General features: G+C 45.7%; 1 protein-coding gene across 6 annotated transcripts in view; it reads left to right on the top strand.

The window, feature by feature from the left end:
* The window catches only part of KDM6B (lysine demethylase 6B), a 169,075-nt gene that overhangs the window by 136,144 nt on the left and 15,579 nt on the right, over nucleotides 1–17,352 (top strand). For all 6 annotated transcript variants that reach the window (XM_077470693.1, XM_077470690.1, XM_077470689.1 and 3 more), the window contains 12 exons: nucleotides 102–194; nucleotides 286–432; nucleotides 827–964; nucleotides 1,064–1,288; nucleotides 1,412–4,005; nucleotides 7,813–7,939; nucleotides 8,095–8,200; nucleotides 8,411–8,616; nucleotides 10,577–10,641; nucleotides 12,167–12,238; nucleotides 14,658–14,806; nucleotides 16,464–16,578. In XM_077470693.1, coding sequence (XP_077326819.1) covers nucleotides 102–194; nucleotides 286–432; nucleotides 827–964; nucleotides 1,064–1,288; nucleotides 1,412–4,005; nucleotides 7,813–7,939; nucleotides 8,095–8,200; nucleotides 8,411–8,616; nucleotides 10,577–10,641; nucleotides 12,167–12,238; nucleotides 14,658–14,806; nucleotides 16,464–16,578 — 4,037 coding nt within the window. The remainder of the gene's footprint in view (nucleotides 1–101; nucleotides 195–285; nucleotides 433–826; nucleotides 965–1,063; nucleotides 1,289–1,411; nucleotides 4,006–7,812; nucleotides 7,940–8,094; nucleotides 8,201–8,410; nucleotides 8,617–10,576; nucleotides 10,642–12,166; nucleotides 12,239–14,657; nucleotides 14,807–16,463; nucleotides 16,579–17,352) is intronic.

Consider the following 17,352-nt stretch of genomic DNA (forward strand, 5'->3'; position numbering starts at 1 on the left):
GTGTCCTCTTTTTGTCTTCAAGTACCACATTTTTGTTCCGTTCGTTTTCTGAGTCCTATTTCACATTTTTTCATAACGTAACGATCTCCTGCTTTTCCTAGACACACCTGTGGAATGTCCACGCAGCACCCCCACACCACCGACCCAAAACCCTGCCGCGCTTACAGCAAGTGTGGGACCTTATGCAGCACGAGGTGAGCCATCCCTTTGAACATAGGGTGGGGTGTGTGTGTGTGTGTGTGTGTGTGTGTGTACTCTTTGAGATAACGCCCTATATATTTCCAGCAAAAGAGGCATTTTGGAGGCAAGCGTGGACCTCCACAATTGAAGCGACCGCCTCCCTCCTCTGATTCACTCCAGTCACCCCCCCATAATCCGCACGGAGGAGATGAGCAGCCAATGAAACGGAGGAGGAGTGGAAGTCCTGAACAGGTAAACCATTTTCTACTATGTGTGCACTCTATGACCTGATGGTAAATCTTTTTTTCTTTCTGGCTGGGCAAACTTTTTATATTGATTTAAGTTAGATGTGTCCTTTTCATAGAAGATTGCTTGCTTCTGGCACGTGTGGGGACATCAGGCTGGGACAGTTGGGTCCCTTCAAATTTGGTGAGGAGAAGGTGGCACCTTTATTTGGTCTTCAAAACTTCTGCCTGAAGGGTGGTATTGGTAACATGGTATCATCAACCATAGATCAAGCAACTGGGCAGCAGACTGACTAAATAGTCTTGGGTCAGCCAGTAAAAAAAAAATAAAAATACTTGGCAAATATAAGAGACTAGGTGTTAAGAAACCAGATAATGATATTCATTCTTTTGCCTTTTAGCAAAGAAGGGGCAACCCTGGCATGCATTCCCCTCCGTCTTCAGGGGGTTCTGGAAATCCTTACCATCAGCCAACCACAAAGCCCAACGTCTGGAACCCAATAAATCATGAGCCCTGGGGGGAGCGTAGGGAAAGGCAGGTAAGAAAGTGGATGCGGAGGTTCCAAGCAAACTACACTTACATTCTTTTATTAAGTAGTCCTGGTCTCTTAAATTATTACCCTTTATCTCTTCCATAGGATTCCCGACCTCCACCCCATGTTCCCTCTTACTCCTCATACTGCCCCACACGTCCACCACCCCCACTACACCAGCAGCCCCGTCCTCCAAGTGACCTTAGTGAGGCTCGGTGTCAGAGGTCACCTGCGGAGGTCATTCCAGCGCCACCTCCTCTCCACGTGCCTTATGACCAGAGAAGACCCCGCATCCCACCACATAAGACCTCTAGGACTGATATATCCCCTGTAAGTGTTTTTCAGTTGATCTCCTACTCTCCCCACATCTGCAGTGTTGGCTGTCACTGAGATTAGGTGACACCATTTTGTGGGTTTAAATTTTAAATTTTCTTTGCATTTTATTTTTTTCAGCCTTCTGATCGCTTTCCTAGTCCTGTGGACAACACAGCCAGAGTCTGTCCTCCAGCAGAAGAGCCGGAACCTCCAAAACTAATTTGCCCACCACCCCTCCAAGCTCAACCCTCTTCAGCCTCTTCGCTCCAGCAGAGCTGGCTGCCAGCTCCAGTCAAAGAAGAGATAAAGAGTGGAGATGATTTGGAGGACATTCTATATGGGGAAGCCCATGGGACTGGCAAACAGGAGACCTACTATCCATCCTGCGATAACCCAGTGGGAAGCGGTGTCTTCGACCACCGAACTCAGGGCGTCACCACCAGCAATGTCAGGCCAAGGTCTGAGGCCTACCAGGATTCAAACTTGGATCATGTTCTCAAGAGCCTGCAAAAAATGGATGAGTCTGGGTTATTTGCCCCAAAGAAAGAAGAGGATGTGGGACAAGACATTTGCAAAAGCCCTCAGACCCCAGAGATGGACATAGACGGCAAGCATTTAAGCCATGGACTCTCCAAGTCCGAGGGCAGCTATTCAGGTGGAAAGAGGTCACCAGCTCAAGAGGACAATGCCTCATTCAGTTCCTCTTCAACCACCTACCACAAAGATACCTCAGGAAACCTTCAGGTGCTGGGCTTAGCTGCTTCACCAACAGCGCCCGCTTCAAACCCAACTCCGGAGTCTTTGAGCCCAATTCCAACTTTATCAGAGAGGAAAGGACGTGAGGACGAGAAGGATGAGCCTGCTGGGTGCAATCAGCTCTTTGACTTTCCAGCAGGGCAGTTAGCAGAGCCCTTTGAGGAAGCCACTGAGTTTGCAAAAATTTTGCCCGATGGGTTGGAGGACATTATGAAAATGTTAGACGAGTCCATTGAAAAGGAGGAAGGGAGCTCACGAAGAGGGGGCTTTATTCCTGCAGCTTCTTCCACCTGCCCACCAGCAGAGGCCAGAGCAACAACCCAACCTAAAAGTGCACCTCAGTCAAACATTTTGACCAATTCTGCTTCTGGTGGAAAAACCTCAGAAGCCAGATCTGGCTATTATGGCCCTAAAAAAGCAATACTGGGTCAAGAAGCTGCTAACGAGTCCAAACCGGCTCAGCATGGGGGCAGCAGTGTGCTAAAATCGCTGGCTAGTGTTTTGGAGGGACAGAAATATGCCTACCGTGGTGGGCACAGCCTCAAGACTGGAGGCCCAGGCTATTTCACTGGTGCTACTATGGCAGCCAAGCGTAATGTTGACCCATACACTGCGCAATCTACCTCACATCGGGCCTGGGAATCTAAGACCAGAGCAGCCCCTACCTCAGAGACGTTGGGACAAGGGGTAGGAGCAAGAACCGGAGTCCGCACAGAGACAGACATTTTGGAGGACATAGCACGAGCTTGTGAGACGTTGGTGGAAGGCACAAAAGGGTCCAGTTGTAGCCAGTCTGAGAAGGAAGAGAAAGTGGCCCAAAGACCCAATGTTATTGTTGAGAAGAAACTTGAGAAACCCTGGGTTGCAGAAAAACAGGACACTGATTCTAAAGCTAAACCTGAAAATATTTGGGGTTCTGATAAGCTAGTAGTGGTAGAGGCCAGTAGTGGGAAAAAAACAGAAACCTCCTGGGTAGAGGTTGAACCAGAAAAGAAAGTGGAAACCAGTCCCGAGCCACACTGGACAATGGCAAAAAAAGCAAGGGATGAGTCTAAGCCACAGACCCCAAGGGATGCTGATAGGACTGAAAGAGCAGCAAGCCACAAAGAGACAGTTGAGGGGATGCTGAAAAAGTCTGTCAAAATATTTGATAAAAAGAGTACTGCCACTAAAACAGAAATTGTTCCAACTGCATCAGTTGGCGCTGACAGTGCAACTACATCAGAAGGGGCTACTACAGGAGTGATAACCAAGAATGAAATGGCTGTTGAGCGATCTGTCCTAAGTGCAGAGCAAAAGTCACCAGAGAAACCTCCAGAAGAGCAGATGCTGCAGGCTCAGGAGAGTAGTTCTCCTGAAACTCTCAACTCCCCAGTGGAAAACAAAAACATCCAGTCCCCAGAAGAGTTGCCCATGGACGTGGCAGAGCCAGAAGCGGAGAGCACAAAGGCAACCGAGGTGGAGAAGCCACAAGAGAGACTAACACTGTCCCTTGTCGCACCGACTCGGAGCAAGGATGAGGGTAGGAGAAGAGATAGGAGGCATCGCAAGACTAAGAGGGACAGAAGCAGACGTGCTAAAGACAGGTCTCGTAAGGACAAGGATCGGCAGATCTTGGGTAACCTGGATCTCCAGAGTCAGTGCAGGGACACCCCCAAATCTTCAAAACAAGGGTCAGGTGGAGACAGGAGGAAATCGGAGGGTGGGAGACGGGGAGTAGAAGACCACCACCAGACTTCCTCACCTGCGGCCCCAGCATCTGCACCAACCTCTGCTTCTCACGGTACAGCGTCTTCAGATTTGTTGAAGATGAGACCTTTCATGGAGGGCCCACCCAAGGAGCTGAAGATTCGTCTGATCAAGGTAGAGAGCGGAGATCGGGAAACTTTTATTGCGTCAGAGGTGGAAGAGAAGAGGCTGCAGGCCAGCGATCTGACCGTCAACCATACGGCTGCAGAGATTATCAAAGCTACTAAGTAAGTTTTGAGTTATTCTGTGATTTTGAAAGGAGGTATACTAAATGGCTTGATTGTAGTGAACCAACTGGCTGTTCTCAAAAAAAAACAAACAAAAAAAACGCTGACACAGTTTAAAGGCGGCCTATCGCTTTTCAGTTTTTAAAGTATATTCCAAGTCAAAATGTTCATGTTGGATAAAATAAGGAATACTTCTTTCAGGTTGTGTTTTTTTTTTTTTTTCTGTCATGATTCCCCTCACTTCTTGTTCTGTAGACACAACAGGAAGAAAGTGGAAACCTCTTTTTCTGGCCTGACTAGGACCCAAACCCACATGTGCAAGCCTGCCAGGAAACGGTCACCTGTGAACATTCCTTGTACATGTGCTGCAGCAGGCCGGGGGAATGAACTGGCTGCAGCTGATTGGCCCATACAGGTGACCACATCCTGGCAGGCTTGCATGTTTGAGTTCGGATCCTAGACAAAGCATGCAAGAGCTCATCACTGCTGCCCAGCAGGGAGAAAGCCAAGGGGTTCTAACCCTTTACTACTTTGGTTATACCATTTTATAATGTATATAAAGGAAGAATAACCCATGCTATGAAAATGGTAATGTGAAATCGTAACTAAGAAAAACAGTGATGGGGGGGGGATAAAATGAAATTCGGGTTGCTGCTGTTATACTGTGTAAAAACAACTAAAACACAAAAAAAAATCCCCAACTGCCCTGTAATCAGATCCACATAAAAACATAAATATGTGCAATCATAAATCCTATCGGTAATATTGGTTCACAGTGATTGAGATCACATTTGGACTTTTGTGTTTGACTCCTTACATCAACAAGAGGGTCAAAACCAGCATGTGTAGCTATATCCAAGGTGTTATGGCTTCCATATACTCCCGACCATTTTTCATTCTGTTCCAAAATAAATGGCGTTTCCAGCTTATATCAGGATGGGATTCTCCATATGCTGCATTAGAGAAGGATAGCCCACATAGTGAAAAGTACCTCTGTGTGTCTTTTTATTTATTTATTTTGAAGTAAAAGAAATGCACTTAGAGTTTAAAATAATGTTTGCCTTAGAAAAGCAGTGAGTTCCAATAGTAAATATGTCCGCTTACAAGCTGCCCTTCAGACCAGCGTGGAATTTGGAACACACTCTGGGGGCTACGTGTAAATTGGAGCAAATCACAAATCTTCCCCCTAGACTCGTATCCACCAACAAGCAGTTCAGCTTCCCTCCTATTAAATAGGGTATCCTCAATCCAATACTTAGGAGTAAGTTATCAGAGTGTCCCAAGAATACATAACTAATAACATAGAACTGCTATTTAATATCCTAAAAGCCTGCACACAATCCTGGGCAAGGCTTCAACTGGGGGGGTGAACCTCACCAAAGATGATTCTCCTGCAGCTTAAGGTTAAACCACTTCTCCCCCCAATCTTATTGGGTGTCCCCGTGACCTCTTGCACTCCCCGAGACTGAATATTTTTTTTTCGAATGCCTTTGCAAAATCCAGGTACACTAAATCCACAGGCTTTCCCCTGTCTAGATAGCAGCTCACTTCCTCGTCGAATGTTAACAGATTGCTCTGGCAAGAACGACCTTTTGTAAACCCATGCTGATTACTACTGATATTTTTTTTCCTCAAAACTTTTCCTGCATAAAGGCTGACAAAGCGGCATTTAGTACAGCTACCTTCTGTAACCATCCTCCCATCCTTGTCTTTTATGTGGGAAATGTTTTTCCAACCCTCAACTCTGGGATGGGTCCTGGAGTGTGGAGGTGTGTGTGTGTGTGTGTGTGTGTGTGTGTGTGTGTGTGTGTGTGTGTGTGTGTGTGTGTGTGTGTATATATATATATATATATATAATAATTTTTTTTTTTTTTTTTTTTTTTTGACGGCTCCAATTAGCGGACTTTACCACTGACGGCTCAAAGAACCGAGCCTGAAATTATCGGTGCATTTGCAAGCGTACCAATTACTTGTGCAAATACTCGGTATCGGCACCGATACTAGTATCAGTGCAACCCTACTTGCAATGAATAAGTCCTGGCTCCTGCTTCCCAGACGAGATGTAGGAGATCCTCCCTCACAAATTCCGCTTCTGTACTCTAGTTGTATGCACTTAAACATATTCCAAAATCATAGGCTCAGAATTATAAGCTACACTTTTGGTATCTGTTGTAATGCAATTATAATTGGGTGTAATGTACTGGTTGGGTGCCTCATTTTGCAATCCATGTGTACTTCAACCTCCATATTATAATATAATTTTTTTCGTTTCAAATATTTTATTAAAGAGTCAAGCAGGGTACAATAAAATAGGCAAAACAATTTACAATAAAAATAGTGACGGAAGATAGTCGGGTATGCTGTTACCTAAGCATTGCAAAAGTGAATAAATCGGAACAGACTCAAGATGGTCCCCTAGTTCCTATATGCGTGGGGTAGGATAAAGTCAAAACAATGAAATAAGGGGGGGCCAGACAAGAATAGGCCAACTAATTCCGATGAGGAAAAAAACAGTAAACAATCATTGCTCAGGGTAATAGCGAAGAAAAACAGTTTCGCTTGAGGTATTTTACCATAAATGGAAAAGAAAGTAAGGGAGAGGAGGTGTAGAAATGAGAAAAGGAAAGAAAAAGGAGATAGGGACAAAAGGAAAAGGTTGTGAGAGGGTAAAGGAGAGGAGGGAAGGAGGAAAAAGTATGGTCGGAAGGCCCAGGGGAACCACGGACCTCGAATCGCTGATAGTTTTAAATTAAGGGGCCATAAGGTGCGTGTCGAAGTCTTTCAGTAGGATAATATAATTTTTTTTTTATAAAAAATCTCCGCCACTCATTTTACCTCCTTGGCTCCTTATCTTTCATTGCCCATGCTAGCTAATGTAGCAGTCCAAGCATTTTAAAATATGGCAGTTTTCCTGCATTCTTTGTTCTACCAGGATGCCGTCCTGGAACAAAGAGCTCAGATTCTGATTGGTCTGCGCAGTCACATGCAGACGCCAACTAATACCCGCTCACCATTGCGACTATTATTATGCCACACAGACTACAGGCCGTGTATGGTGTTCTTAAAAGCCTGGGCTGCTACACTGGCTGGCATGGGCAGCAGAAGATAATTATCAAAGGAAATAAGTGCAGCAGGGGCTCAGGAGGGTGTAGCGAGTTGGTTCACCTATTCATTTAGTGGTGAAAAGGTGAAATAACCCTTTAAGCCCTTATTCACACATTTGGGTTGATTTACTAAAACTGAAGAGTGCAAAATCTGGTGCAGCGGTGCACAATAGCCAATCTGGTTCTAATTCCAGCGTATTCAGTTAAGCTTTGACAATAAAAACTGGAAGCTGATTGGTCTCTATGCAGAGCTGCACCAGAGGAAATGCGTTAAATGACTCTGGCTATCAGAGTGAGGACATGAAGCAGGAGAGACGTACTTTGATTTGGAATTCTACTCTTAGCAAAATGTCGAGTCTGCATATGTTATAATTAATGTCGAAGTCCCTTGTACATAAATGGTCGCAAGCCATTCAAGGAAGCAAGGTTTTATCACAAATTGATAAGAATATTTACAGTATATTGGGCTGACTGATTGCACATGAATATCCAGTAGACTGTCAGAATAATTGTATTTAAATTAAAAAAAAATGTATTTGTTTTATCAATGAAACATTCCCCAGTGTGCTTGTGAACCACCTGTATGGAAATAAGGACAGCCACACTGTTTGCCTATTTTTGTGGTATCAGCAGACAGTGCACTTTACACGTACGCTTTGACTTTATTGCCTGGTATTCATTTCTGTCTCTTCTAATTGCTTAGAAATATGGTGCTGAAAGGAAAATTCAAAGAGTCCTATGTCCTTCCTTCCATGTCTGTGAAACCGCCAATTGGAACAGAGCGCAACCTTCCCCGTGAAAAACTTAACCCACCTACACCCAGTATCTATGTACGTATAATTTCTTCTTGTATGATATTTTTGTAGGTTCTCCTCCTGCAGGATGATACAGACAGAAGGGAGCTAGGAGTCTGTCCTCCTCCTGCAGGGTGATACAGAAAGGTCCCGTTCCCAATTGGTAATGTTTATTATGTTTTCTCTTCTAGTTGGAGAGTAAGAGAGATGCATTTTCTCCTGTGTTGCTTCAATTCTGCACTGACCCCAAGAACCCCATCACCGTGATTCGAGGTCTGGCCGGATCCCTGCGGCTAAGTAAGTTGCTTTGATTGTTAAAAATTTCACTGTTGCCAAATCGTTTGCTTTAGTAGCACTTAAATGCTAAGGCGGATCTGTTTTTAGCTTTCCACACAAGATATAGACAAGATTGTCTTTCTGAAATCTGTCCTCCTTGCACCCGGTCATGTGGTGAATGCCGAGACATTGCATCATCTTAGGACTCACTCTCATCTCTTTCTTTGACAGATCTGGGCCTCTTCTCCACTAAGACTCTGGTAGACGCTAATGGAGAGCACTCTGTAGAGGTCCGTACTCAGGTGCAGCAGCCGTCTGATGAGAACTGGGACCCCTCCGGGACCCGCCAAGTCTGGCACTGCGAGAGCAGCCGCTCCCATACCACCATCGCCAAGTATGCTCAGTACCAGGCTTCATCCTTCCAGGAATCCTTGCAGGTAGGTGCCCATTGCTTGTTTCTTTCAGCTTTCAGTTAATGACTCTTTAGAGGGGTTGTCCGCTTTCACATACGTTGCCCACTAAGGCCCCTTTCACACGGCAAGCCCGCTCGGCTCCACCTGGCCGTTTTTCAGGTGAATCCGAGCAGGCCAGCCATTGACTCCTATGGGGAGACAGATGTCAGCGGGGATGTGTCTGCTGACACCCGTCTGCCATCCGATCTGCTAAAATCAGACGTATGGCGTTGCGTTCACCATCCGTCTTATCGGATGAAAACGGACATGCTTTCCATAGGAATCAGCGGGGCTCTGACAGGCCCCTCCCTGCTCAATAGTGAGCAGAGACGGACCGATCATCCACCGGCTCAGCAGAGATCAACAGATCTCCTGCTAAGTTGGCGGACTCCGATTGGATTTTCCGACAACAAATGTTGGATGTGAGCTTGTTGGATGAAAGTCCGACCGTGTGTATGCTCCATCAAACATTTGTTTTTGGACTTTCCGCCAACAAATGTTGGCTAGTAGGTTCTCAAGTTTTACACCAACAAAACGTTGTCAGAATTTCCGATCGTGTGTACACAAATTCGACGCACAAAAGTTCAAGCATGCTCAGAATTAAGCAGAAGGAGCCGCACTGGCTATTGAACTTCCCTTTTCTCGGCTCATTGTACATCACCACGTTCCCACGTTCATAATTGTTGGCCAACATTTGTGTGGCCGTGTGTATGCAAGACAAGTTGGAGCCAACAATATTTGATCAAAAATCCACTTTTTTTTTTTTCTCGTAAAGTCTGATCGTGTGTACGGGGCATAAGAGTTGAGCCATAAATAAAATGGTGCCTTCTCTCCGCTGTTTACTGCTTGCTATGGCTGCGTTTTTGGTTTGGCATGGTCACCCCCGATTTATGGGAATCCCTATTGCTGTGGTTTTCATGTATGTGCCGTTGCTTTGTTGTGTTTGGTTGCCGTCTTTTGACTTTCCCGACTCTTAGATCAGACTGCAACATAAATCTGATGGTAGGGGTTGTAACCCATCCATACTGCACCCCCACCCCCCCCAAAAAAAAGTCTAGAGCTAAACCTTGAGCCTTGAAGGAGGCGCGGGAGTGGAACAAGCTATGACCTCCACCTATAACTGTAAGCAGACCACTGCCAAAAAAACAAAAAAATTCTTTGCAGCAGGCTCCAGCCCCCCCTCTCTATCCCACAATTTTATTTTTGTGCTGCAGATCAGCACCTCCTCCTTTCTCCCCTAGACGAGAATGACGTGCACTCAATTATACCACACATGCGCAGATGTGTGCAGGGTCTCTGGCGTGTCTTTGGGACCCATCAGAAACTCAAGTACATCTTTGTAGGTACAGGTTTCCCTCTCGTGCATGTGCAGACAGCTCAAGTAAGGAGGTCCCCTATCCTTGTTTATCTTTGCAGATACCTCAGGGCTCTGCCAGGTGATGGGTAGAGCCATTTGGCACACCTGCACACATGCTGGACCATCAAAAATGGTCAGCCCTATTGAAAGTGAACCATTGTTCTTTTGCCAATAAAAAAAAGTTGTTGTGTAGAACTGTTTATTTTTGTCGCTGGGCTACTGCTGCCCTCGTATGCACTTTTGATATGCGATTGTTCTCCTGGTAATGAAGTTAAACGTGGCCAAAAGTCTCAGGAGGAAGTGAGCGAGGAGTTTGATGTTAACAAGACAATAAAAGAAAGTTATCTGGGTTGGGGGGAACCCCTTTTAAGGCGGCTCGTGTTAGGGCTCCGCATTCCAATAAGGTTTTGTGATGTCTGTAATACACCCACTGGTGTTTTCCTCCTTCGCATTTTGTACTTCCCGCTTTCCTTCCTGCTTTTATGTCAGTTCTTCCGCCCTTCCCTTCACCTTCTTGTCTTGGCTCTCCTTTTGTGGCATCCGCTCTCATGAGTTTTAATATTCTTTTTGTTCTCCACCTTTTCATAGGAGGATAAAGACAGCGATGAGGAGTCTAATGAGCCGGACAGCACCACAGAAAACCCACCTCCCAGGTAAGTGAGCCTTTGAGGGGGAGGGGATGGATATTCTGATCCTTGGCTGGGCAGAAGCGACGGGCCATTTTCAGGGTGGAAACGCAGCAGCCCCCACCAGCTGAAGTGAATTCTTGTAGACATGAAAAAAACATTGTGTGGTTTTTTTTTTTGGTCATCTTTTTGTACATTTTAATAGCAAAATTGTGCCAGATTGCCACTGCAGTGATGCACCCTTCCATATTCAGCCCATTCATCAGAGAGCACAGAAGTGCACATTAGTACAGTGGGGGAGAGTGCTGAGGCACGAGTCAGTGCTAGTGGTAGCGAGCGCATAGGTGGTCCTTGGAGTGGTGGAAAGAATGTGGGTTTAGGTTAGATTTGATTGGGTGAGTGGGGGTTTGTGTGGACGTTTAGGTACAGGCGATATAACGGGGGGTAACAGGATGGGAGCCTACTGCGGTGGTGGGGGATTTCATCAAGGCGCAGTGGTGGGGAGGCTTCAGGCTTAGTGGTGAGAAAGGGGAATGCAGTGGTGGCGGCGGGTTGCAGCATTACTGGTGGTGGCGGAGGGTTGCAGATTTACCGGTGGTGGCACAGAGTTGCAGATGCGGTGGAGGGTTGCAGAGTCACTTGTGGTGTAACTCCAGAGGCAGTCCCCTCGGCCAGCAGCAAAGGTTGGGCATGGGGGAAAGGTTGGTGATCCTGCCAGAAATCAAGTGAGCTTGTAACTTCCTGGGAATTCAGTGCAGCACGTGGAGTGTGTTTTCTATAGGAAGTGTCATAAGGCTTGTCTTGTTGTCCTCTGGACTACAGACCCCCCCCCCCTCCCAGCATGTTTTGCAGTCCACATCAGGAATGAGCTGCATAGGGTGACAGTGCTGTTCCTCCATAGATGCTGAGCAGTGAGTGACCACCTGTCCCCTATGCTATAAAAATAGTTAACTGGATGGGTCTCTGGTGGCCAACCTGTGGCCTGAGGGCATTTGGCCCTTTGGTATATGATGTGCAGTCCTCGGACCTCAGCAGTCTGTAGTGGGAACGTTGATTAAGGTAATAGTATTGATCTCTAGCTAGCTTCATGTAACATGTTCCCAGTTTCATATGGTCTTCTGCAACATATACCCAGCCACAAATGAATCCTGTCCACACTCTCTGACCCTCATTTCCTATATTAGGTCTGCATTTTCTGACTGACCTAGTCCTGTTCTGCTCTAGCATTAAAACTCTCCCCTCTCCCCCTCCCTCCTCATTAACTGTTGGAAGCTCACAGTGTGCAGTGAAATCGGAGTAGGCAATTTCCGAACAGAAAAGGAGATTATAAATGTGCAGGACTGAAGAGAAGCATTGGAAGTTAATTGCAGGCTGTAAACCTTTTAGTGGCTCCTTGTAACAGGAATTGCCTGAACAAGGACTCTCATGGCAGGATCACCGGGTGGTAGATTTCAGTAATTTGGGGGTTAGAGATGTTCCTGTACTAGTGCGCTCCTGAGATCATCGTATGATTGGTTCACTAATGTTGTGTTTTTTTTTTTTTTTTTTTCAGCACAAACCAGGAGCAGAAAACCCCACACATCATTAAATTTGGAACCAATATTGACCTCTCTGACCCAAAAAGGTGAGCGTGACAGTGGCGTACGTTGATGTTCTCTGAATGCCCACTGCCAATGTTCAGCATGCTCTTGCTATCCCGCTAATCCCAGCTGTACATTATAAGGAGGGTTGCCATTGACCATTGCCACGCTTGAGACTCCTACTGTGAGCACTCAGCCTTTTATGAGCCCACCTACGTATATATCTCCTGTCCCACACATGAGCTGACCAAGGAGGCACACCTAATTAAAGCCTAATTGAACTTTCAGCCGAAGTCAGAATGATGTCAGCCGAGTACAGTGGCTAAACTACAGTGCCTTGAAAAAGTATTCATACCCCTTAACATTTTCCACATTTCGTGATGTTGCAACCAAAAATGGAAGTGTATTCTATTGGGATTTTATGTTATCGACCAGCACAAAGTGGTAGGAAAACGATAAATGTTTTTTTTTTCTTTTTTTTTTTTACAAATCTGTGAAAAGTGTGGGGTACATTTTGTATTCAGCCCCCTGGAGTCAACACTCTGTAGAACCCCATTTCACTGCAATTACAGCTGCAAGTCTTTTTGGGGATGTCTCTACCAGCTTTGCACATCTAGAGAGTGACATTTCTGCCCATTCTTCTTTGCAAAATAGCTCAAGCTCTGTCAGATTGGATGAAGAGCGTCTGTGAACAGCAATTTTTAAGTTTTGCCAAAGATTCTCAATTGGATTTAGATCCTGACTTTGACTGGCTCATTCTAACACATGAATATGTTTTGCTCTAAACCATTCCATTGTAGCTCTGGCTGTATGTTTTGGGGTCATTGTTCTGCTGGAAGGTGAACCTCTGCCCCATACTCCAAGTCTTTTTCAGACTTTAGCAGGTTTTCTTCTAAGATTGGCCCTCTATTTGGCTTCATTCATCTTCCCATCAACTCTGACCAGCTTCCCTGTCCCTGCTGAAGAAAAGCATCCCCATAACATGATACTGCCACCACCATGTTTCATGGTGGGGATGATGTGTTCAGGGTGATGTGCAATGTTAATCTGCCACATATCATTTTGCTTTTATAGCAAAAAGGTACATTTTGGTCTCTTCGGACCAGAGCACCTTCTTTCCACATGTTTGCTGTGGCTTCTCAAACTGCAAATGGGACTTCTTATGGCTTTCTTTCAACAATGGCTTTCTTCTTGCCACTCTTCCATAAAGGCCAGATTTATGGAGTGCACAACTAATAGTTGTCCTGTGGACAGATTCTCCCACCTGAGCTGTGGATCTCTGCAGCTCCTCGAGTTACCATGGACCCCTAACTTCTTCTCTTTCGGATGATGGATTGAACAGCTCTCCATGAGCTGTTCAAATCTTGGGATATTTTTTGATAGGGCTTCACAGAACAGCTGTATTTAGAGGGCTAAATACACATGCACGCCACACTTTTCAGATATTTGTTAAACTTTTTGAAAACCATTTCTTCCACTTCACAATTATGTGCCACTTTGTGTTGGTCTATCACATAAAATCCCAATAAAGTACATTTACGTTTTTGGTTGGAAAATGTCAAGGGGTATGAATACTTTTTCAAGGCACTGTAAGAAGGGGTCTTAAGAATTAAGGCTCGGTTCACACAGGGGGCAACACGACTTGCCGCGCCGCGACCTCAGCGGCGACTTGCAAACAACTTCTGTATAGAAGTCAATGCAAGTCGCCCGAGGTCGCCCAATAGTATACCATACCATGCTGGACCCTTTTAGAGCTTCTTGTCGGAATCGAGCCCACCCCCCCCCCCCCCCCCCCTCCTGGAAGAAAGGACAGGAGAAGATGTCAGACCTCTCAGCGGTGAGTGGCGCTGGAAGGGCTTTGTTCTAAGGTGAGTATTTCATAATGTGCTAGTATGCATCTAGCACATTATGCCATTTATCGCAAGTTTTTTTTTGGGGGGAGGGGGGTGTGGTTCAGCGGTTTACTTACCGCTTTAAGCCAACATTGGAAGACTATAGAGTAAAACCTTGGATTGTGAGCATAATTTGTTCCAGAAACATGCTTGTAATCCAAAGCACTTCTATATCAAAGCAAATATCCCCATAAGAAATAATGGAAACTCAAATGATTTGACCCACAACCATAGGTCTTTTGGTTTACAGTCCATGTAAAAAGATTACAGCAATGTGATCAGGTTGTGTAACCATAAAATTTCCATCCACAAATGGAAGCCTCCACAAGGGAATTAGAAGCAAAATCCAGCAGGAGCTACAGAGTATAAAAGAGAAGAGACACCTCTAAGTGTAGCAATATGTTGCTAAATGTAACCATATTGCTACATCGCTTGTATATCAAATGTTGTTTAAAAATGTTGCTTGTCTTGCAAAACGCTCTCAAACCAAGGTTTTACTGTAGATTGGGTTTGTAAGGATCAGCTTTAGAGCTTGTAGAATATTGAAATTACTCCAATGTATGTTTTCCAGGTGGAAGCCCCAGTTACAGGAGCTGCTGAAGTTACCTTCCTTTATGCGGGTTTCATCCAATGCAAATATGTTAAGCCACGTGGGCCATACCATCCTGGGCATGAACACGGTGCAGCTGTACATGAAAGTCCCTGGCAGTCGTACACCAGGTGGGCACCACCAGTCTGCCGTTCTCTTTTCCTCCATCCATCATCTGTCTCCCCACCTGCTCTGTTATCCTCCTTCCCTGTCTTTTTGTCTATCTCACCCTTTGCCCTTGCTCTCTCTCTGCCTCTCTGCATCCTGTCAGATTCAGAATACCCATCATAAATGTATTCACTCGCTTTGGTAAAAAAAGCACAAACTGTTCATTAGCCATGACATATGAAATGCACGCTGTTCAAGGATGAGGGCGAATTAGCGTGTTGTTAAAGCTGAAGTTTGCGCTTATATTTTTCTACTCTACCCTCATCATCAACGTGCTAATACAATTTCTCAAATGAAACCTTCTCCATGCAATGCAAGCAATTTATGAATAAAAAGGGGTTGGCTGTCAGGGAGCTGTACATAGCTCCCTGAAACCATCACAGCAGCCTGCCTCAGTACTCTTCCCAAGAGCCCTCAGGCCTGATGTAAGCTGTGGGCTGGGTTTATGCAAATATCAAGATGCCTTGATGGGTAGATGCCACTCTGGAGTGGGCATTCCTAGGCAGGATGTACAGTATATTGTCAAAATTATTGGGATACCTGCCTTTACAAGCACATGAACTTTAATGACATCCCAGCCTTAGTCCATAGGGTTCAATATTGAGTTGGCCCACCCCTTGCGGCTATAACAGCTTCAAATCTTCTGGGAAGGCTGTCCACAAGGTTTAGGAGTGTTTCAATGGGAATGTTTGACCATTCTTCCAGAAGCGCATTTGTGAGGTCAGGCGCTGATGTTGGATGAGAAGACCTGGCTGGTAGTCTCCGCTCTAATTCATCCCAAAGGTGTTCATCCTCCCCAAATTCGCTCATCCATGTCTTTATGGGCAACAGGGTGTAGGTTCCAGGGTCCAGGTAAAGGGGAGATCCCATGTGATCATGGAGGAATCGAATCACCTGGGCCAAAATGGGACAAGACCATAATACGTGGAAAAAATGTACCCAAGCGCTGCCCACAAGGGAGACACATTGAGCGTTGTGCAGGTTTGTAGCGAGAGACACACACTGGAGTCAGGCCCTGTGTAAAATGTACATTTGGGTTAAACTCAGATGATCCTGGGACAGACGATTTTGTAGTTATCAAGTATTTCCTCCCTCAGATTGGGTTCCCACCTGGTTTTGGCCCAGTATGCCATTGTAGTTGCAGAAGAGGTCTGTAGGGTTTTATACCATGTGGAAATCAACTTTGTGTATTCTGTGCTTACGCACACCCCCCTCATACCCATGGTATGTATGTGAGCCGCTCTGGCTGCTAGCAAGTGTAGTCCTGTGCCCTACTGCTGTGAGTGCTGGCTGGAAAGGAGCCTGCCCACACTCCTGAAAATGACAGATAAGAGCAGAAGCTCCCCAGAATGGCACATAAGAGCACAATCTGCTGTGTGTAGAGAAGTGACAGTCTCATCCTGGACCCCCCGCAGGCCATGTTACGCCACAGGGGTCCAGGCTGAGACTGCCACTTGCCTACACAGCAGGTCTTGTTCTGTTGTGTGTCTCCTGAGACCGATCATGCTTGGTGCCAAGCCTCTACTTCTATGGACTATAGGGTACTCCCTCCCACCTATATTATGAAAATGAGGGAGGTACTTTTTTGTTACTCACTGTAATCTCTGGTCCTTTTTGCAGGTCACCAGGAGAACAACAACTTCTGCTCGGTTAATATAAACATCGGCCCCGGGGACTGCGAGTGGTTCGCTGTCCATGAGAATTACTGGGAAAAGATCAGCGCCTTCTGTGACAGGTGAGAGGGCTGCATTACCACTTTGTGCCAGTGGAGGGCATAATATGGTCATGAATTCCGCAGTCCACCAGTGGATGGCACAAACCTTCACAAGTGGTTAGCACTATTGCATTGCAGGGTCAATGACTTGGCTTATTCACGTTTAAAGTACAAGGCCACCCTAACCCTAAAATACCTGCATCTACAGACATCCACAATCTAACACTAACCTATCTAGCCCTGTAAAGAGGAAATCCATATACATAACTTTTTTTTTTATCCGACCCCACGCTGAGCTGTCAGCTGTGGCTTTGCTGTGGAGGCGGGTGCAGAGGACACAGCCGACAACGAATAGTAACTCTATGGGTGACGTCACTTCCCATTCATTTCACAGCCGACAGTGTCCTCTGCAGAGCTTACGCTGCTGGAGAACGGATTGGAAAGCGATTTTCTTCTTTACGGGGCTAGATAGGTTGGTGTTGCATCGTGGATGCCTGTAGATGCAGGGATTTTAGTGTTGGGGTGGACTTGCACTTTAAATGTCCATTGTCAACGTATTAAAGCTTACTTTGTCTGAGGGCTTTCATAGAAGTCAAGTGTCTTATCTAAAGCCTGACCTGTTGATTGCCTGCTAATAACACTGGCTGTCTCCTAGCACCTGAGTGTTCAGAACCGTGCAAAATAGAGCCCTGTCTATAAGACCGTTGTAAACAATTATGGTGCTCAGTGATTTGATGTCCAGCACACTCAAAGCTGGGAGACAACAGTTTTATTTGCCTGAGGTTAGGCATTGGA

The sequence above is a fragment of the Lithobates pipiens genome, unplaced genomic scaffold (genome assembly GCF_037356315.1).
Source record: "Lithobates pipiens isolate NorthernLeopardFrog02 unplaced genomic scaffold, aLitPip1_a1.2 Scaffold_8, whole genome shotgun sequence".
Taxonomy (NCBI): Eukaryota; Metazoa; Chordata; class Amphibia; order Anura; family Ranidae; genus Lithobates; species Lithobates pipiens.